This window comes from Patagioenas fasciata, chromosome 21 (assembly GCF_037038585.1).
Source record: "Patagioenas fasciata isolate bPatFas1 chromosome 21, bPatFas1.hap1, whole genome shotgun sequence".
In the NCBI taxonomy this organism is placed as follows: domain Eukaryota; kingdom Metazoa; phylum Chordata; class Aves; order Columbiformes; family Columbidae; genus Patagioenas; species Patagioenas fasciata.
In genome coordinates this window covers 1,647,636-1,668,470 of record NC_092540.1, presented here as the reverse complement: position 1 = coordinate 1,668,470, position 20,835 = coordinate 1,647,636, and the positions used below count along the sequence as shown (strand labels likewise).

Below are 20,835 nucleotides of genomic sequence, written 5' to 3'. Positions count from 1 at the left end.
CCTTCGGGGGTGTCCGTCTGTCCGTCCATCAACCACCAATTAACCTCCTTGTGCTCCTCAGCCCTGGAACGGGACGGGGAGCCCCGGGGCGGTGCCGGCACCCGGCTCCCGGTGCGCTGCCGACAGCCCCGTTACCAGCTCCGTTACCGGCCCCGTCGAGCGCTGTCGGCACTGCACCGGGAACCGGGTACTGGCACGGCCCCGGAAGACCCTGGAGCATCCCGATGCCGCTGCCTTGGCACCCCCTCCCCGGTACCCCCGTCCCGGTACCCCCGCCCTGTCCCTCCGGTGTGCCCTGGCCCCGCCCCTCTACCGTTCTGGCCACGCCCCCTCCGTGCTCCCTCCAATCCTCGCTCCCAACAGCTCCTCCCCTCTCCTCTTCGCCGAGCCCGCCCTCTCCGCTTTCTCATTGGCTAGACGAGGGGTGATGCGGACCAATGGGACGTCGGCGCGGGCGGAAGTGGAGCAAAGGGGCGGGGCGGCGCCTGCGCAGTGCGGCTCCGCTTGCAGGAAGCGGCGGAGCAGAACCCGGCGAGGGCAGCGCGGCGCTCCCGCCTCCGCCGCCGGTTCCCCTGCGCCCCCCGCGCCCCCGCCGCCACCATGTTCCTCACACGCTCCGAGTACGACCGGTAAGTGCTCTCCCGCCCCCGCTGCCCCTCTCCCGCGGCCTCTCCGCCGCCAGCGGCCTGCGGCTGAGTCACGGGCCTGCGGCCGGTCCGTCCCCGGGAGGCCTCTCGCCCGCGGCCGCCGTGGGGCCGCTCGGAGGAGCTGCCGGAGGGGCCGCAGCCCTGCTGGACCTTCCCCAGGAGCCTCTGCTTGTTCTCCTCCTTGGGCTCTTGCGGGTTCCTGCCTGACCGGGCGCTGGTGCGGCCGCTGGGTTCACGTCCCTGCGGCCTCTTCTCCTTATTTTTATTTAATGTGGATTCTAGAGAACCTGGTTCTGTTAAATACAGGGGAAGGGAGGGCTCCTCCCACGAACAAGGACGAGTTCCAGTTCCCTGGTGCTGAGGGTGGCTGCGTGTGGGGTCCCCGGGGGGTCCATAGGGCTGGAGCTCATCTCCTTCAACGCCTCCTGGAACCCGGTGGGGTTTAAGAAACCCCGGGGAGGGTCTTGTGAGGGATGGAACCCCCGGCACGGTGCTGGTGGGAGGGCAGGGGCACCTCCCTGGGTGGGCGTGGAGGGGATGGGGCATCCCGGGAAGAGACCCGGCCTGTGCTGGTAACACCACAGCCCTGAGCGGTCCCAGCCGCTGTCTGAGCTGCCCTCACCCTTCCCGCCATCGCTCTTGAATAATTAAATGTGTTTTCTGTCAGTTTCTGTTTCCTGCCCTTTACACCGTCTCTGATGTTGTTCTTGCAGGGGTGTGAACACTTTTTCTCCGGAGGGGAGGCTGTTCCAAGTAGAATATGCCATCGAGGCCATAAAGGTACTGTCAGCTCCATCTGGTTGCCAAACTGTGACATTAAGGGGCTCTTTTTCAAACTGGAAGCCTGAGTTTGATCAGCAATAAAACAATCAGGTTCTGTTCGTTTGGGTTTGGCCATTTCCCAGTTATGAGTGGGAGCTGCTGCCTTTCCCATGGATGCTGCTCCTGCGTGTGGCTGCTCTGGCAGCTCCTCACCAGCCTTTTCCCTCTGGTTTGTTATGGGAGAGCTGCTGCTGCTCAGTTCCTTCCCTCCAGACAAACGTCCTGCAACCTCTGCTTTTTTATGGGTCATGAAGAATGAAGAGCCATCAGATTCCCCCAAACGCAGGGAATGTGCCCCTCCCTGCCTCCTACCAACCAATTTACCCCAGAACCAAACACAATCTGAAGATGCTGATCCCAAAATCAAAACTACTCAAAGCTAACGTTGAAATGAGAGGGCTGACAGCACATTGTGCTCTTAATGTTGATAAGCAAGAGAAAGCTGCCTCAAGTTGCCCCAGGGGAGGTTGAGGTTGGATTTAGGAACAATTTCTTCCCCAAAGGGCTGTGGGGCATTGGAACAGGCTGCCCAGGGCAGTGCTGGAGTCACCATCCCTGGAGGGTTGGACAGACGGACATGAGGTTGCCAGGAGTGGGGGAACGGTTGGACTCAATGGTGTTAAGGGTCTTTTCCAACCAAAATGATTCTGTGGTTCTATCCCAGTAAATTCCCCAATGTGGAAAAGTTGGGGGCGAGGTGTGGGCTGCCGGGAGCCCTTGAGGTCTGACCCCTCGGCTCACGGCTGTGGTGACACTGCGGGGACCTGCAGGACCAGGGTAAAACTTGCCATGGGTGATGAACCCATGGAAAATGGTACCTATGCAAAACATTCATGTTCCTGTTGTAGATTTTGTGGGTACAAGGGCACTTGGGAGAAAAGGAGCTAAAGGAAAGAAAAACACTGAGGCCAGAAGTACAGGTACAGTCAGAATTAAGGGCATTATGTGCAATCCTCACATTAAAATTTAATTTATGCCTTAGAAAGGAAGATTCATGAGACCTTTTAAATTTATGAGGCTTTAAACTGTGAAAGTTGATGTTGCTTGGGGAAGAGATTAATGATTTGCCAGAGCCCTGCTGGGTTCTGATGAGCTCATCAGCTGGGAAGTGACGTGGGTTTAACGTTCCCAGTTTCCTTCTTCCAATTGTGACATTTAAAATTTGCCGTGCGAAGCCATGGAGTTTTGCAGGTGGGTTTTCGTGGCTCTAAACCAAAATGCATACAAATAAAAGCCAAAATCAGTTTTGCAGCGTTTCTGTTGCCACGGGCGGAGCGGTGTGGGTAACCGTGCGGTGTTTTCCAGCTCGGTTCCACAGCCATCGGCATCCAGACCTCGGAGGGTGTCTGCCTGGCCGTGGAGAAGCGGATCACCTCCCCGCTCATGGAGCCCAGCAGCATCGAGAAGATCGTGGAAATTGATTCCCACATAGGTAAGAAGGAAAAAGAAAGAGTTTTGGGTGCCCCTCTGGGAGGATCCATCAATTTCTGGGGACGTTCATAGTAGGAATCTGTCCCCCGGGAGTTCCAGGAGCCGCGTTTCAGCACTGGCCTCCCCTCTGGGCAGCTCTGCCGAGCAGGAACACTCATCCCTCCCAGTGAGCGCCAGGTCCTGGTCACTGGTTTTCCAGGCTCCAGGCCAGCAGGACATAGTTACAGGAGCAGGAAGAGGCAGCTGAACACCCCCCCCCACCTCAGTGACCTCCCTCATGAAAGCTCATCCCAAATTTAGCTCCGGGAGAGCAGGGAATTACTGCAAAAGGCTTGACTGGAGGCCAGTTTTCTCCCGCAGCGCTCATGTTGGCCTGTGCCCCCGCTCACAGCAGCGTCCTGCGCTGGGAGGAGGCCCCCGACGGGCTCATGACCAAATATGTCGCCTTGAAAAGCAGGAGACCTCCAAAATACCCGTGTGGCTGCTGACATGGGGCATGGAAGGAGCTCTGGAAGAGTCTGATTTCCTCCTCCCGTGCGCTGGCGCACAGCCCCTCTCTTCCCGGAGCAGGATCGGTGCTGGGGCTCCTGCTGCATCTTCGCCCAGCTCTGGGTCAGCCAACCCAGCTTGGGGGGTTGAACGAGTTCCCCTCCTGAGCAGGTCACGTTTCTGTCAATTAACTTCTCTCAGAAAGCCCCAAATGTGGCTCGTTTGAGCCAGTTCAGATGTGGGGTGGGTGGGAAGCATAACTGGAGAACTGGGTTGTGTCCCTACCCTTCAGCAGCGTGTCCAGCCTTGCTCCCGAGCAAATCCCTTTCTGTCCCATCTTCCCTCTCCAGTGTGCCAGGTGCTCCCATGCAGGGATGCACTCCCCCCTGCAGCCTTTTGTGTTCCCCCCTTGGCCTTTGGGAAGTCTGGGGGAGAGCATGTTGCAAATATTTGGTGAAATGACTCGTGGTTTCCCTCTCTGATTCCAGGGTGTGCCATGAGCGGCTTAATAGCTGATGCAAAGACTTTAATTGATAAAGCAAGAGTGGAGACTCAGGTAAGATTTGATATTTCTCTTCTTAAAACAGGGGCCCTTTGGGAGTCTCTGGCATGGGAAGATCGTTACAGCAAAGGAGCCGATGTGGAGTGGGAGCATCGCTTCCCTCACGGGGCTTTTGCAGAGCAAATGTGTTTTCTTTCCTCTTTGGTATTGCACATTTGGTGGGAACGTTGTCTTTGGTGGTGACGTTGTCTTTGTAGCTACGCAGGATGTCGCTCCAGCGTGAATGATCCAGGATTGGCCTGTTTTGGGCCCAAGGCAGTCATTTGAATATTCTTTGTTTTTCCCTGCAGAATCACTGGTTCACCTATAACGAGACCATGACAGTGGAGAGCGTCACACAGGCCGTGTCCAACCTGGCACTGCAGTTTGGGGAGGAGGATGCGGACCCTGGAGCGATGGTGCGGAGCTGGGAGGGCTCTGGGGAGGTGCTGTGGGCTCCCCTAACCTTGCTCTTGGCCTTGTTTAACCTGCCCGCTCCTTCCTCTTGCAGTCTCGTCCGTTTGGTGTTGCGCTGCTTTTTGGAGGAGTTGATGAGAAGGGACCTCAACTGTAAGTTCAGCTTGCTTAATCCAGACCAGCTCTGGGAAGAGACAGAACTTCCTCTGGACATTTTAATGACTTAAATCTGGGATTTTGCTTAAGCCAAACACTTGGGTTTATCCCATTACGTACCTGGTGTGTTTGTTAATGCTTTTAAACTTGTCCTTCCAAAGCGTGGGTTGCAGCAGCCTGAGCACTGCCTGCTTGTTTGGGGTTGAAGATGATGCTGTGTCTTTGCCGAATCTTTGCTTTTTTAACGTGGTTTCCTGGGCAGGAGGGAGGTGTTGAAGCTCTCCTCGTCCTGAGTTTATTCTTACCTTTCCCTAAAGGACTAGCAGAGCCACTGGTAACACAATCTGTGGAGCCTGCTGTAACATTCCTTGGGGAGGTGGTGGAGGGTTGTAACCTGAACTCCGTGCTTCAGACACTCGGCTGGAGGTGGGAACGGCTCTGCAGAGCCAGCCCAGAAAGGTCTCCCCCAGGAGCAGTAGTGAAAACTCACTGTTTTATTAACAAAATAATAAATAAGGGGACTCTGGGGAGCTTGTGGGGCTGGTGGGAAAGCCCTCAGGATGCAGTGGCCATTCACTCTCCCGCCCATGTTCCTGTAGGTTTCACATGGACCCGTCGGGGACGTTTGTTCAGTGCGATGCCAGAGCCATCGGCTCTGCCTCAGAAGGTGCCCAGAGCTCTCTGCAGGAGGTTTACCATAAGGTACAATGCTGGATTTGGGTTGAAATACAATCATGTTGGTTGGAAGAGACTCTCAAGATCAAGTCCCCCCATTCCCCCAGCCCTGGCACTGCCTCATGTCTTGAGAACCTCATGTCCGTCTGTCCAACCCTCCAGGGATGGTGACTCCAGCACTGCCCTGGGCAGCCTGTTCCAATGCCCCACAGCCCTTTCCAGGATAAATTGTTCCCAGGATCCAATCTGAACCTCCTTCTTCTCCCTTCCCCAGCTCCATTCTCTTCTCTGAACTCACTCCAGCACCTCAAGGCCTTTCTTGGTGTGAGGGGCCCAAAACTGCCCCCAGGATTTGCGGTTTGGTCTCCCCAGGTCCCAGCACAGGGCCAGTCACTGCCCTGGGCCTGCTGGCCACACCAGTGCTGGCACCAGCCAGGATGCTGGTGGCCTTTCTGGCCACCTGGGCACACACTGGCTCACGTTCAGCCGCTGTTGACCAACACCCCCAGGGCCTTTTCTGCCAGGCAGCTTTCCAGCCGCTCTTCCTGTAGTGTTCATGGGGTTGTTGTGACCCAAGTGACATTAATGGCTTTGGTGCAAGTGCTGGTCCTGCTCGATATTGAACAAACTTTCTTCCCTCTGCAAGGAGGGAGCCGATTGTTTTGTGTGGCAAGAAACCAAACACCTTAATAAAACGCAGAATTGATGATGTTTATTGCTGTAAAGACCTCCAGCCTATGACTCAAAGATCTGATTTATTCACTAGCAAAACTGTCCAGGTTCTGAGCTCTCTGGCTTCTGACCCATCTGCCAAGTGCAGAGTTACTGCAGAGGTGGTTGTCGTCAGTCTCTGTGTTGCGCAGCCCGATGGCTCCAGTTCCCCCTCACACAGGGAATTACATGGTTAAAGCACAAAGGCTCTGCCAAGCAGGATCTGGCTTTTCGGAGCTCCCACGGGGGGAACTGCTTGACAGACGGTAACTGGTGAAGGGAAATTGGCCCCCGTGTCCTGGACAGTGAGATCTGTGTGCCCAGATTAACAGTTCTTAAGCTTTGTAAAAAGTTATATAGGAGCAGAAAGTCGCCATCCTTGCAATTGTCACTGTCCGGCCTGAACAGCGCACTTTGATCTCCTGTTGATACTGCAGATAACTTGATAAGCTTTCAAATTCGCTGCCAGTGGCAGCTTAAAGGATTTGAGGAGAGCGGGAGGGAGTGCAGCGGCTTTTACAGACAGAGGGGTAGTGAAAAAGCACTTGCTTGAGTGTCAACAGTGCAATTAAAGGGTGGTTTGTTTTACAGTCAATGACGCTGAAAGAGGCAATTAAATCTTCCCTCGTCATCCTGAAACAAGTGATGGAGGAGAAGCTGAACGCAACCAACATTGAGGTAACTGCATCTCCATTACGAGCATGTGATTGTGGCTTGCGGAGCAAAAGTGTCTTTAGTCTTATTCCTTGCTGTGGATCCCGCTGGCTGTGCAGCGAGTGTCTCGGTAGCGTCTTGTGTTGTAAAATATCCAGGTAAGAGCGCTTCCCGCTCGCGTTCTGCAGAGGAACGGGGCGGTGCAGCAGTTCAGGGCTCCCCCAGCCAAGGCCCGTCCGGCTGTGGATGTTCTCAGCACCTCAGAGTGTCCGGTGGAGCTTTCTTTGGCCCCAGAGCTATGCAGCTGGGCTGGTTTGCCCGGCTGATCCCCGAGCAGCGATTCTCAGGGTCTGTGGGCTGGAGGTCGATGGGAGCGGAGCCCCCGCTGACCCCGCAGGACCCTGTCGTGCCTGCCGGATCGCTTTTTCTTCCCCTGGCTTTAGCCATTCTTTTTTTCCCTCTGGTACTTGTAATATTAGAAGGAATGAAAATTATACAGCTTCTGGACTTGCTATATTCAGTCTTGCGGCGGTGCCAAAAATCCCTTGGACAGGAGGAGCGAAGAGGTGAAGCCTCCAGGAACGAATGTGCTCCTCGAACCGCCGCTTTTGCCCACAAGCGTCCAGGCTCGCAGCGCTCAGCTTGGCCCGAGGCTGCGGTGCTGTCGGTGAGCGCAGCGCTACCTTGTAATGCTCCTTTTTAGGTAGGAAAGGTAAAAACCCTCCCAGTTCGTTAGTGATAATGGAGAGATGATGAGCAAGGCTGGCGTATAGAGTTTGCTTCTATTTCTGGCAGGTTATGAGACACTAGACCTTTTGAAATGATGTTGTTCCGACTCCTGAGCTGCTCTCCTCCCGCCGCTCTCTCATTCCTTTCCTCTGAGTGCCGGGAACCTGCTTCCCAAACAGCCTGAAAGTGTGTGCCCTGTTTTTTTTTAATTAACTACTGCTGCTGGGGACCATTCCTGACATGATTAACCAGCTTCTTTTGAGGGAAAAGGACCAGCAGCACACCAAAAGCTTAGACACACTCCAGAAACGATACTGGCTGGAAATGTGCTCCCAGCTCACACTGAGACTCTCTTGCTCAGCTTTGGGTCTCTTCTGGAAGATCCGCGGTACAGTGCGAAGAAATGGAGCCAGAGGAGCGCGTACAGTATCCGTATGTCACGTCCCCGTTTAACAGGGCTTAACTGTGCTTGGCAACGCTCTGAACGTGCTGGGGAATCATGTCAGGGTTAAGTATGAGAAGAATGTGCTGAGGATTAAAAGGTCTCTATTGACTCGAGTCACCCTTCTGAAAATCTTCTACCTGAAGGAGCTACTTTGCCTTCTGGAAGTATGTGCTGCTCTGGTTTGTTTATTCGAGCCCCTTCTCATTGATGGGATTTTCCAGCTAGCAGCAAAGAGAAGGGGCAAAGCGTGGTCACGAGAGAGTTAAATCTGCTGGCAGCGAAGGTCAGGAGCCTAAACCAATGTTGTGCTTTTAAATTAATGACTTCCCAGTGCAGCTTGTAAGGGAATGGTTGAGTAAAGCTTTTGTTTGGAGGCAGAAGGTGAGATGCAGGTTCGAGCGGTGTGGAAAACTGGAGTAGCTGGTGTCTGTGAACATTTAGTTTGGGTTTCGGGGTGTCTGTGTGTGTCCAGCGTCAGGGCAGCCCCCGTCTGGTGATTTGAGGAGCCTAAGGTGGCATCTACGAGTGTCTCTGACCTGCGTGCGAACACCAGATGAAACCCGGCTGTCGGGGGGGTCAGGCTGAGCATTTGGGGTGTTTCTCCTTGAAAATCAATTACAGCTGCCCCTCCTCTACCCCAAAAACTTGTCCTACCCTCCCGTCCTGTTTCGCAGACTGGTTTTAAGCCTGGGAAGAGCTCTGGGATTTGCCAGGACCCTGGCGCAACCCGACACGTCGATTCCCCTCAGAATAAAGCTCCGTGAACGATGTCGGGAGCGTCCCCGCTTGCTCCCTGGCTTTTCCCTTCCCTCTCTCTCGGGCTCTCGTGCCGCGAGCGCGGTGCGAGCGCGAGTCCTGCTTTACATTCCTCCGCCAGTCTCGTCGTTCTTCAAGTGTCTCTTGTTCTGGCGCTCGCCCCGTCAAGCGGCCCAGCTGTCGGGCACTGCCTGGCCAAGGAGCAGAGCCGCTGTCCCCCAGCTTCAGCCCTTGGGCTTTGCCTCGGAAGGCACGGCTTTGGGCTCTGTCTGGGGCACCAGGCAGCTACGGGCTGCGCCGCTGCTTCGTTGCTGTTGGTGTCCAGCAATCAAAACGCAGGTTTGCCTCCATTTCCCAGAGCTAACCCTCAGTCTCCTTGAGTGTTTTGCTATCTTGGGTCTCTTAAGGTGCCTAAAGGGCCAGGATTTGTACCCGTGGTTGGTTACAGGAGGAGAAGAGGCACTTCTGTTGAGAGCCACGCTGCCCTGCAGCACAAAATACCCCTCTGAGGAGTGTTTGCTAAAAAAATTCATATTAACAGGGCTTTCCTTCCCCAGCAAGCGAAGCAGAGCCGCCCGTCCCCAGCAGACGGTCCCCGCTGCTGCTGCTGTGAGGAGACTGAGTCAATTAAAAGCTATTTCTGCGGCAGGCGGCTATTTTAGGGAATCAAAGAGCATGTTAGGGATGGAATGATCTTGCTGGGCTGGCAGATCAGGCAGCCGAGAAGGAACAGCTGCTCTCTGTTCCTGCCCCGCGCTGTCACTTCACTTAACCCCTTGCTCCTTCTCGTTCCAGCTTGCCACCGTGGAGCCCGGGATGAAGTTCCACATGTACACAAAAGAGGAGCTCGAAGAGGTCATCAAGGATATTTGAAAAGGAGACAGACTCCCTCAAAAGCTCGGTTTTTCTCCCCCACCCCGATCAAGCGAACTGACTCTCGGTTCCTTCCACTACCTGCGATTTTATTTTCCAGCAGCATCTGTAATTGCCCTTCTTAGAAGGCTCATGAGGTTTTTTTACAGTTTCTGTACATAACGGATCTCTAAAATAAGAGGCAATGAGAATAAATCATTTTGTTACTCTACCCTGGGTTCTCTGAGGCAGGAGGGACCATTTAGAGGTAAAATCGGGGCCAGACGAGGGCAACATCACTGGAATCGGTGGGAGCGAGTCTCCCTCTCGTGGAGAGCGTCATGATGTCTGTAATTCCACACAAGTCCTGAAAACCATGTGATTTTTAGATTGATTTGGTGCGTTTCCCCTCTCCTCCTCCAGTTTTTTTGTCTGTAATGGCTTAACCTGGAGCTCCAACTCCTTCCCAGGGCAGAAATCCATAATCAGGCTTGGGGTTTGCGTTTCCTTCCAGCAGAAGCTGGAAATACCTGTGAGAAGGGAGTGATAGACCAGAGCCCACTGCTGGGAACAGGTCTGGGCTTAACGGGATTGCCCCTTACCTGCTAAATTGTGCAAGTACCACTTAATTTTGAGATCGGCCTCATTTTGAACAGCAAAGTTCTGCTCATTTACTTCACAAGCCTCGTTGCTTTTATTTCTCATTCTCCAGCCGCCATCTCTACCCTTGTCCTCAAAACAGCATCTGCGAATTGAAGATCAGGCTGATAAGGGAATAAGCTGAGATTAGCGAAGTATTTTCCTACCGAACGGTGCTGGTACGGTCAGTGCAGCCTCAGGGGCTGGAAATCCAGCTCTGCCGCGGGAGCTTCGTCTGTGCCGCCCTGTGAACATCGGCCGCTCTGTCCTATTTTGCGAAATTACAATTTCACACTGAACAAAACACCGTTGTTTGCCCTGGAAGACACAGACGTGGCCTTTGCTGCTGCCAGGAGGGGGTTTGCCAGTCTCCAGCAAGTGTTTTATGCCTTGGCAAAGCCAAACAGTCGCGGCAAAGCGCGGCCGATCTCACACCTGCCAGCCTCTCCCTTTTGCAGAAGAGAAAATACCGATACTATTAATTTTTCCCTCTCTTGCCGTTGCCAGCAGTGAAACCGGGTCTTCCCGAGTGGAAAATCAGTCCTTGGATAACCTCAGCTTTCAGAACAGCCAAGCGTCGCCCCCATGGAGTTCCTGCCGTGAGTTTCCCCTCGTTGCCAACTGTAGGAAGCAACTTGGACCATCAGGCGATGCCTGAGGTCATGGTACGGGCTGAACACCACACCTGTACCTGCAGGTAGAAGAGGAAGCATAGCAAATAATTACTTGATGGACTTTACCCTTTGGGCCTGAACATGGGGCACTGAGCCTGCCGTGGGGCGCAGTTTGGGGCGCCGTGCCCGCTCTCCTGCCACTCCACCCCATAGTGAGTTTGAGGCAGCGCTGAGGGCGGCTCAGCTCACCTGTCCTGATTATCCAGCAGGTTGGGACCACATCCAGGGCCTCACCCTCATCACACCACCCTGTGAGTGAAACCGGGGCTGTTATCAGCTTCGTCCTCCGTACTTCAAAGCTTTGCATCACCTCCAAGCTGGGTCACGTTCTCTTCTCCTTGGGAGGGGAGAGCGAGGGGTGTCCCAGCTGTTGTAAACCACCCGCCCCACAACAAACCCTGCTGCTCCAGGACGTGCTGCTCCTGCTGGGGTTGTTTGTGTCCCAGGAAACACAAAAAGTGAATTCACCCAACAGAAAATGGTCCTTTATGCCCTGCCCTCGTCACATGGTTTGCTGGTGGCAGCATCACATGAGAGTGGCTCCTCTGTGGGTGAAAATCGAGGCTTTGTGCTCCTTATCTGATCCGTCTTGGCAAGGGCAGAGCCTGAGCTCTTTCCAAATGGACAACAGGCCAAATGCGAGGGGGGGTGAGGGTGACGGAGCCAGGGTGCTCCCCCCACCCCAGTGTTTGGTGTCTGTCCCTTTGCTCGCTGTCAGGAGTTACCTGAGCGATGCCACCAGGCAGCTTGTCTTTTCTTGTCTTTTGCACATCAGACTTGTAGGTTGTCTGGTTTTTTTGGGGGGAGGTGGAAGGATGACACAGCAGTACCAGGAAAGTTCTGTTTGCAAAGGAGAAGAAACAAGGGCCAGGAGGGTGAGCAAATCTGGGTGAGGCTCCCGCTCCGGGCTGATGGGAGGTTTAACCCTCACTCTGTGGGGTCCTGTTCTCCACCACCCCCTGCCCTGGGCTGGAGGGGCTTTTGCAGCACTGAGGGTGCAGAGCCCTCCCCTCCCCGGGGGGGCTGCTGGGGGTGTTTGTTGCTCCAGGGGTTGTACCAGCGCTCCCCAGGGAGGGCAGGGCTGCGCTCCAGCCTGCTTGTGCAAGGGTGAAACTGTCACCGGGCGCGACAACACTCGGCTCTGCTTGTACCAGTCACAGGGAAACCGGGGTGCCAGCCCCGGGCTGGGGACACACGCACTGCTGTCCCCCGTCCCCTGCCAGCTGTGCACCCCCAAAACCAGGCGCTGAGCCCCACAACCAGCGTCAGACTCTCCAGGCCTTGCGCTTCCCCCGGTGTCCCCCAGACACCCCGTAGCCCCTTCCCGGGGGTTCCGCGTGTCTCTGGGACCGGGGTCCACGGACACGTGGGCGGCTGCACCTTGTGAATGGGCCGCGGGTGGGCCTGGCGCGCCCCCGGCTACCTGTCGCTTCGGCCAATCGGAAAATCGCTCCGCCGCTCCACGCCTCGCCGCGATGCCAATCAGAGGGTTGTTGCTAGGTAGATTAGAGACCGAGGTCAAACGGGAGAGGGTGGGCTCTCACCCATCGTGCAAGCGCTATCGATCAATCAAAAGAGGAGACGAATTGTGATTGACAAACGAAGAGGCTAATGAGAAGGCGTGGGGCGGGGCGAGCATACAGGAGGGCGTGGCGCGTCCCAGAGCGATATCTCCCACAGCCAACCACAACGAGGGGGCGCGGCGGGAGGGCGTGGCGTGGGGTGGCGGCTGCCAATGGGAGGCGGGGGGCGGGCGACGGCGAGCCGGGGCGCGGGGCGGCGGCGGCGGCCGGAGTCGCCATGGGGCCGCGCGGGGCGGCGGGGCTGGCGGTGGCGCTGGCGCTGGCGCTGGGGGCGGCGGGGGCGGCGCTGGGGCTGCGGCACCGGGCCCGGGCCCGGATCCCCCGCGGCGGCGGACTGGCGGCGGCGGCGGGCGGCGAGGCCTGCGGTGGCCTGCGCGGTGTCCCGGCCGCCCTCGGCAACAACACGCACCAGGTGAGCCGGGACGGACGGACGGACAGAGGGACAGACAGCCCTGAGCGGCACCGGGCCGGGGGAGCGGGGAGCTACCGGCAGCACCGGGGACTCTCCGTCCCTCCCTCCATGGCTGGGGCAGGCGGACACACACCCCTGCCCCGCCCCAGCCCCAGCCTTACGGGCTGGACGGACAGACAGACAGACACTGACCCGCCCCGAGTCCTGGCAGGGCCTGGCGCGGGCAGGTGACTTCTCGTGGGGGCGGGACGGACGGACAGACAGTCCCCCTACATCCCCTGGGACGGACGGGCGGACGGTCGGACGGACCGACCGGACAGACAGACAGACCGACAGACAGACAGAGAGACCGTGCCCTCCCTGTGCCAGCGGAGGCAGGACAGGGCAGACTGACAGACAGACAGACAGACGCTGCCGTGCATGTTCCCGCAGAGACACCTGCTGCGGCAGGACGGGCTCTACGAGCAGGGACAGACAGACAAACAGACACCAGTCCGACAGCAGCCCCCACCCCCTAGACCCCACTGGACAGACACACAGACTCCAGACAGGGCAGAGGGACAGACAGACGGACATGGCGGGAGGATCCTGACCCCGGGGGGGGCCGGGACCCGCCGGTGTCACCCGCTCTGCCGGCCCGGCCGGTTGCCGTGCGGTGGCAGTGGCCTCACCAGCCCAGTTTGACCAGTTCCCCAACTGGTTCTGCGCTAATTTTACGTTTCTTTTCCCTTTTTCCCTCTTTTTCGCGGGGAGGGGGTGACACCGCAGGCCCCCCTGTCCCCTCCGTGCCACCTCGCTCTGTCCCCAGCTGCCCAAAGTGTCCCCAGCTGCCCCCACCCTGCTGCTCACTTTTATCTGGCCACTCCAGTCCAACCCAGTGTCCCCCAGTGCCACCGAGGGGGTCACGGTCCCACAGGGTGTGGGCTCTGGGGGCACGGGGGGGGTGCATGGCACAGAGGGGACCCTTGTGCATGGGGACAGGGCAGTGTCGCCTCGCTGGGGGGTGGTAGGGGAGGGCACAGGGACTCCAGCATCCCCTGGGACAGGGTGCTGGGGGGGTCTGGTGACTGTCCCCCCCGGGTATAAATGTACTTCTGCCACCTCTCCCCTCACAGTGCGTCTTCGATGACCTCAGCGGCTCCGTGTCACTGTCCTGGGTGGGTGACAGCACAGGGGTAAGTATGGGGGGGGCTGTTCCCCCAAAGTGGCTCTGGATCCCTCTGGGGGGCACAGCAGTGTCCCCCCTGTGCCCGAGGGGCTGTGGGACCAGTGGGACCTGAAGTGCTGGCTGGGATGGAGAGGGTGGGGACAGGAGGAGGGGACAGCCCCTCTCCCTTGTCGGGGGACACTGGGGGGGTCTCTGCGCTCAGGTGTGACCCTGGCTGTCCCCCCCAGGTCATCCTCGTCCTGACGACGTTCCAGGTGCCACTGGTGATCATGAGCTTCGGGCAGTCCAAGCTCTACCGCAGGTGAGTGTCCCCTCCCAGGACCCCGCGGGTGGCACCGGGGGGGTCCGGCCCACAGCGGGGGGGTGGGCTGGGAGCAGCCCCCCCACACCCACCCCTCCCTCCCAGCGAGGACTATGGGAAAACCTTCACGGACATCACCGGGCTGCTCAACAACACCTTCATCCGCACCGAGTTCGGCATGGCCATCGGCCCCGAGAACTCAGGCAAGGTAGGAGGGGAGGGCGCAGGACCCCCCGGCAGCGTCCCCCCCCAGCCTGGTGGTTTTTCTGGAGCCCCCACCCCGTTTCCCGCACCCAGGTCATCCTGACGGGCGACGTCTCGGGTGGCAGCCGCGGCGGCCGCATCTTCCGCTCGTCCGACTTCGCCAAGAATTTTGTGCAGACGGATTTGCCGTTTCACCCGCTGGTGCAGATCACCTACCACCCCCGCAGCGCTGACTGCCTGCTGGCGCTCAGCACCGAGGTACAGCCGGGGCAGGATGGGACCCCCCACCCGGGGCTGTCTGGGACTCCCCGTGTGTCCCCAAGGACCAGCTGGATCGTGGCTGCATGTCCTGGGTTCCGTCCCCATGCCTGGGCATGCGTGTGACCCCACGACAGCGTGGGGGACACAGCTGGGGACAGGGGTTTGGAGGGGGCTTGTGACCCCGTCACGGCGTGGGGGACATGATTTGGGACAGGGGTTTCAAGGGAGGGTGTTGGAGGGGGGGTGTTTGGCTGTAACCAACCTCTGGGCTCTTGCAGAACGGGCTCTGGGTCTCCAAGGATTTTGGGGAGAAATGGGAGGAGATCCACAAAGCCGTCTGCCTGGCCAAGTGGTGAGTGGCTGCCTGCTTTTCTGGGGGGGAAAAATGATTTGGGGGGGCTGATTGCAGCCTGAGCCACCCAAACCCCTCAGAGCAATGGGATGAACCCATTTTCAGGTGTTTTCCCCCCCTTTCTCTTGCCCAGGGGTGCAAACGACACCATCTTCTTCACCACCTACCTGAACAACTCCTGCAGTAAGTACACCTGGAGTTCTGAGTCGTGTTTTTGGGGTTCACATCACTTTCGGGGGGGACACACGGCTCCAGGGGTCGTTAATTCATCGTCTCTTCTCCTTAAGAAGCTGATCTGGGGTTACTGGAGCTGAAGAAAACCTCTGACTTCGGCAAAACCTTCAAGGTCATCGGCACCAAGATTTATTCCTTCGGGTTGGGAGGACGTTTTCTTTTCGCCTCCGTCATGACAGAAAAGGTGCTTTGTCCCCCCCTTCTTGGTGTCCCCTTCTCCCTGCGGCGAGGAGGATGAGGATGATGATGAAGGATGAGGATGAAGGATGAGGATGCTGATGCTTTGCTTCCCCAGGGTACCACGCGGCGCATCCACGTCTCCCTGGACCAGGGTGAGACGTGGAACATGGCCCAGCTCCCCTCCGTGGGGCACGAGCAGTTTTATTCCATCCTGGCCGCGAACGACGACCTGGTGTTCATGCACGTGGACGAGCCGGGCGGTGAGTGGGACAGGGACAGGGACACCGCGGCACTGGGGACACCGCTGGAAACAGCAGCACGTGGGGACCGTGACTGCGCTGTTTTGTGGCGTTTGGGGTTGTTTTTTCTCTCCCCAAAACACCCTGGGGGGTTCACTGGTGACCCCGTGGGAGCGGCCACCCTGTCCCCCTCACCGCTGTCGCCGTGTCCCTCTGCAGACACAGGTTTTGGCACCATCTACACCTCCGACGACCGCGGCATCGTCTACTCCAAGTCCTTGGAGCGGCACCTCTACACCACCACGGGCGGGGAGACCGACTTCACCAACGTCACCTCCCTGCGCGGCATCTACATCACCAGCGTCCTCTCCGAAGGTGGGCGACTGTGTCACTGTCACCCCCCAAGAAAACCTGGGGTGACACCTCCCCAGGGCTGGGATCTGGGTCTTGGGGGACCTTGAGGGGAGAGTGACCCCTGTGCAGGGGGTGAGGATGTGCTGGGCACCCTGATCCCATTGACTTCTCTTCTTCCTCTTCTCTCTTCTTTTCCCCCCTTTTCCTCCCCCCCCTTTTCCTCCCCCCCCTTTTCCTCCCCCCCTTTTCCTCCCCCCCCTTTTCCTCCCCCCCCCTTTCCTCCCCCCCCTTTTCCTCCCCCCCCTTTTCCTCCCCCCCCTTTTCCTCCCCCCCCTTTTCCTCCCCCCCCTTTTCCTCCTCCCCCTTTTCCTCCTCCCCCTTTTCCTCCCCCCCCTTTTCCTCCCCCCCCTTTTCCTCCCCCCCCTTTTCCTCCCCCCCCTTTTCCTCCCCCCCCTTTTCCTCCCCCCCCTTTTCCTCCCCCCTCTATTCCTCCCCCCTCTTTTCCTCCCCCCTCCTTTCCCCCCCCTCTTTTCCTCCCCTCTTTTCCTCTCCTCCTCCTCCCCGCAGACAACTCCATCCAGTCCGTCATCACTTTTGACCGCGGTGGGGAGTGGGTCCCGCTGCGCAAACCCAAAAACACCACCTGCGACTCCACGGCCAGGAGCAAAGACGAGGTGGGTCTGTCCCCCCCACCCCGGGGGCGTCCAACTGCCGTGGGGCTGACCCTGGGCTGTGGGTCACCCCACAGCGAGCCCTGAGAGGGCTGGGGGGTCCTTGGGGTGCCCCCCAGCACCCGCTGGGGTTAACGGGTGAATCCCCCCATTGCTCCTGCAGTGCAGCCTCCACATCCACGCGTCCTACAGCATCTCGCAGAAGCTCAACGTCCCCATGGCGCCGCTCTCTGAGCCCAACGCCGTCGGCATCGTCATCGCTCACGGTACCGAGCCCCCCGGGGCGGGTGGCGGGCACAGGGAGCCCCCATTTCCATGTGTGTGGCCCCCCCAACTCCCGCTGTCCCCCTGTGCCAGGCAGCGTCGGGGGGGCCATCTCGGTGATGAGCCCGGACGTTTACATCTCGGACGACGGGGGCTACACGTGGGCGCGGATGCTGGAGGGGCCGCACCATTACGCCATCCTGGACTCGGGGGGGCTCATCGTGGCCATCGAGCACAGCAACCAGCCCGTCAACATCATCGAGTATGTATGGGGCCCCCTTGCTGCCCTGGGGGGGCTGGCTGGGTTTAGGGGGTCCCCAGGGAAAGGGGGGACGGGGTGCTGGTGAGGGGCTGGAGCACAAGTGTGATGGGAGCAGCTGAAGGACCTGGGAGTTCAGCTGGAGAACAGGAGCTGAGGGGAGACCTTCTGATCTCTGAACTGCCTGAAAGGAGCTTGGAACCAGGGGGGTCGGGCTCTGCTCCCCAGGAACAAGCGCCAGGAGCAGAGGAAACGGCCTCAAGTTGCACCAGGGGAGGTTGAGGCTGGATTTAGGAACAATTTCTTCCCCAAAGGGCTGTGGGGCATTGGAACAGGCTGCCCAGGGCAGTGCTGGAGTCACCATCCCTGGAGGGTTGGACAGACGGACATGAGGTTCTCAGGACATGGGGCAGTGCCGGGGGTGGGGGAACGGGTGGACTCAATCTCGAGGGGCTTTTCCAACGAAAATGATTCCATGCTGGGCCCCTGGCTGGTTTTGGGGGGTGCTGATGCCGACCCCCGGCAGGTTCTCGACAGACGAGGGGCAGTGCTGGTACCGGTACGTGTTCTCCTCCGAGCCCATCTTCTTCACGGGGCTGGCGTCCGAGCCGGGCGCCCGATCCATGACCGTCAGCGTCTGGGGCTTCCGCGGGAGCTTCCTCTCCCGAAAGTGGGTGTCGTACACCATCGACTTCAGCCAGCTGCTCAGCAGGACCTGTGAGTGACCGGGGACAGCGGGGGTGGCATTGGGACAACGGGGGCTGGGGACAATCGTGGTTAATGTGGGGACAGCCGGGGCTGGGTTGGGGACAGCCAGGACTGGTGACAGGTGGGGCTGGGCTGGGCACTGCTCTTGCCCCCAGGCGGTGTGGGTGACATGAACAGAGGATGTGCCGTGGGGACAGTGTGACAGGGTGGCGTTCAGCACCGGGCTGCTCGTCTGGGGGGTCCCCGTGTCCCCTCGGTGCCAACCCCCGTCCCTCGCAGGTGAGGACAAGGACTACACCATCTGGCTGGCGCACTCCAGCGATCCCAGTGACCCCAGTGACGGCTGCATCCTGGGCTACAAGGAGCAGTACCGCCGCCTCCGCAAATCCTCCGTGTGCCAGAACGGCCGCGAATACACCGTCACCAAGCAGCCGTCCGTCTGTCCCTGCACGCTGGAGGATTTCCTCTGGTAGGACCATCCCCCGGCTTCTGTCCCCATTTGGGGCCACATGTCACCCCTCCCGGTCCCCAAGCCGGGGCTCAGCTGCTTTTCCCGTCTTCCCGCAGTGATTTTGGCTACTACCGCCCGGAGAATCAGTCTGTGTGCGTGGAGCAGCCGGAGCTGAAGGGACACGACCTGGAGTTCTGCCTCTACGGCCGCCGGGAGCTGCTCAAAACCAGCGGGTAGAGCTGGGAACGGGGGGAAAAACCCAAACCCCCCCCGGCATCTTTTGGCCAGGGATGAAACTCTTCCAGGGACTGGGCGGAATCCCCCAAACCCCCGGGAATCCTTCACCCAGCCCCCGGTGGGGACAAATCCTCCTGGCCTTGGGTTGGGGCTGACAGGCCCTGGGAGGTTTGTGGGGTCACCGAGTGTCACCTCCCGGTCTGCAGGTACCGGAAAATCCCTGGGGACAAATGTTCGGGAGGGGAGAGCCCAAGCCGGGAGGAGACGGACATGAAGAAGAAATGCACCAGCAACTTCCTCAACCCCAGCCAGCTGGTAGGTGACGGGGACACCACCCAGGCACGGTGACAGCTGGGGACATCGGCCCACCTCCTGCCTGTAAACTGCTGCTGTGACGGGCAGGACTGTCCCTACATCCTGCTGCCACAGGTGGCTTTTGTCCCCTGGGGTGCTGGTTGTGTTCTGGGGGACACTGGTGTCCCCTGGCTCTGGACTCATCCTCCTGTCCCCACAGGCAGCGTCCCCCAGCTCCACCCCCATCATCCTGGCCGTGGTGGCCGTGCTGCTTGTCACAGTGGTGGCCGGAGTCCTCATCGTCAAGAAATACGTCTGCGGGGGCAGGTGAGGAGCTGAGCCCCCCCGCTGGCATTGTGGGACACAGGGGTGACACTGCCCGTCCCTGGGTGACACTGCCCATCCCTGGGGTGACACTGCCCATCCCTGGGTGACAGTGCCCATCCGTGGGGTGACACTGCCTGTCCCTGCACCCGGCTCTGCTCTCGCAGGCTGAGCGTGTCCCTGGTAGGGGGGGACACTTGTGGGGGTGCAGGCAGCGCGGTGACGTCCCTGTCCCCCCCCCGGCAGGTTCCTGGTCCATCGGTACTCAGTGCTGCGCCAACACGCCGAGGCCACCGGCGGAGACGGGCTGGACACACTGGACCCTGTCCCCACGGCCACCAAGGGCGGCTACCATGATGACTCTGACGAGGTGAGCACGGGGGGGTCCTGCCCCCCGCCAGGGTCGGTTTGGGGGGCCGAGGGGGACACGCCGGGGGACAGCGGTGGGTGACGGTCCCGTCTCTCCCCAGGACCTCCTGGAGTAGCGGCACCGCGGGGATGACGCTGGGGACACCGGGGACCCCGTCACGCTGCCGCAGCCCCCCCCGCACAGGCAGGACCACCCGCCCGCGGGCTCTTTGCTGCTGGGGGGTGACATAGGGGTTTAATTTAACTCCACTATTTCCTTCCAGCGCAGGGGGGGGCAGCTTTTATGGGCTTTTAATTTTCCCTTTTCTGGGCTGTTTTACTTTAAGGATGACGGAGCCCCCCCCAATGGCAGCATCATCCCTGGCGGGGTGGGGACAAGCTCTAAGGTGTCACCGCTGCCGGGGGGGTTCGGGGGGGACAGGAGCCAGATTTGCCTGCAGCTGCCGCCCCCCCCAGCCTGTTTCTTCTCCAAAGCAATAGGAGCTGCCAGGGCCCCCCCGGCCCCCCAGCTTGGGGGGTGTCCCCATGGCTGTGGGGTGACCCCCAGCTCTGCCCCCCTGCCCCCCGCTCCCCCCCCGGACTGGCTTTGGCCGAGGGAAACGCAGCAATAATGAATTAAAGCTTGAAGCTCTTTAACCAGGGGCTGGGGGGGCTCGGCCCCTGCTCCCCCCGCTGGTGGAGGTGCAGGCAGGATGGGGGGGCCCAGAGCAGCCCCCCCAGGGGGGTCGGTCCTTTGCCCCCCGCCCAGTTCCCCCCACCAGGTTGTGGTCCCAGCACTGGTACAGTCTCCATACACTGGAAAGCCCCATTTTTTGGAGGGGGGTGGCTGCATCCCATAACAGCCCCCCCGCCAGCTGGGTGATGGGGTGCAGTGGGATGGGGGTGCAGTGGGGGGGAAGCAGCAGGTTATTGGGGTGCTGACCCCCCCCCAGCCCCTTGCCCCCCCCGCTATCGCGACATGGCCGAGCTGTCGTGACTCACGGCTCCTGCTCTCGCCCCAGTGACTGTGCTGCTCCCCCCAGCTCGGTGGGATGGGGGGGGCCAGGGGGGCCCCAGCACCTCCTGCATGTGCTTCAGCGTCCCCGCAGGCCCCGCCTGGGGACAGGGATGGGGACAGGGACAGCGTGACCCCCCCAAGGAAAAGCCATAGCCCTGCGCCCCCCCTGGCCTGGCTGTGGGGGGGGGCGAGGCCAGCGCAGAGTCCTGTAAATAAACCTGGATGTGTGAGAACTTGGGTATTTTTCTGTATATTTGCAATATTTGGGTTCTTAGAAATAAAGCCGAAACGGACCCTGTGTGCCCTGATCTGTGTCGGGGGGGGACACGGATTGG

At 59.3% G+C, this 20,835-nt stretch overlaps 2 protein-coding genes across 3 annotated transcripts; both read left to right on the top strand.

Moving 5' to 3' along the window:
- The first annotated feature begins 479 nt into the window (after window positions 1–479).
- Window positions 480–9,557, top strand: PSMA5 (proteasome 20S subunit alpha 5). Its single transcript, XM_065854472.2, has 9 exons — window positions 480–629; window positions 1,361–1,427; window positions 2,775–2,901; window positions 3,878–3,945; window positions 4,242–4,349; window positions 4,442–4,500; window positions 5,103–5,205; window positions 6,481–6,567; window positions 9,269–9,557. Exons 1-9 carry the CDS (start codon window positions 601–603, stop codon window positions 9,344–9,346), a joined length of 726 nt encoding a protein of 241 aa, XP_065710544.1. The 5' UTR covers window positions 480–600; the 3' UTR covers window positions 9,347–9,557.
- Window positions 9,558–12,480: 2,923 nt separating this feature from the next.
- SORT1 (sortilin 1) lies at window positions 12,481–20,794 on the top strand. Of its 2 annotated transcripts, none has more exons than XM_065854673.2 (20): window positions 12,481–12,633; window positions 13,749–13,808; window positions 14,029–14,102; window positions 14,208–14,310; window positions 14,400–14,564; window positions 14,846–14,919; window positions 15,053–15,102; window positions 15,207–15,337; window positions 15,449–15,593; window positions 15,792–15,947; window positions 16,494–16,600; window positions 16,761–16,863; window positions 16,955–17,123; window positions 17,647–17,837; window positions 18,108–18,297; window positions 18,396–18,512; window positions 18,723–18,831; window positions 19,031–19,137; window positions 19,381–19,504; window positions 19,605–20,794. In XM_065854673.2, exons 3-20 carry the CDS (start codon window positions 14,071–14,073, stop codon window positions 19,617–19,619), a joined length of 2,088 nt encoding a protein of 695 aa, XP_065710745.1. In that variant the 5' UTR covers window positions 12,481–12,633; window positions 13,749–13,808; window positions 14,029–14,070; the 3' UTR covers window positions 19,620–20,794. The 2 variants fall into 2 exon arrangements, with proteins under 2 accessions (XP_065710745.1, XP_065710746.1); XM_065854674.2 differs by having other exon boundaries at window positions 12,562–12,633; window positions 15,210–15,337.
- Window positions 20,795–20,835: the final 41 nt, after the last annotated feature.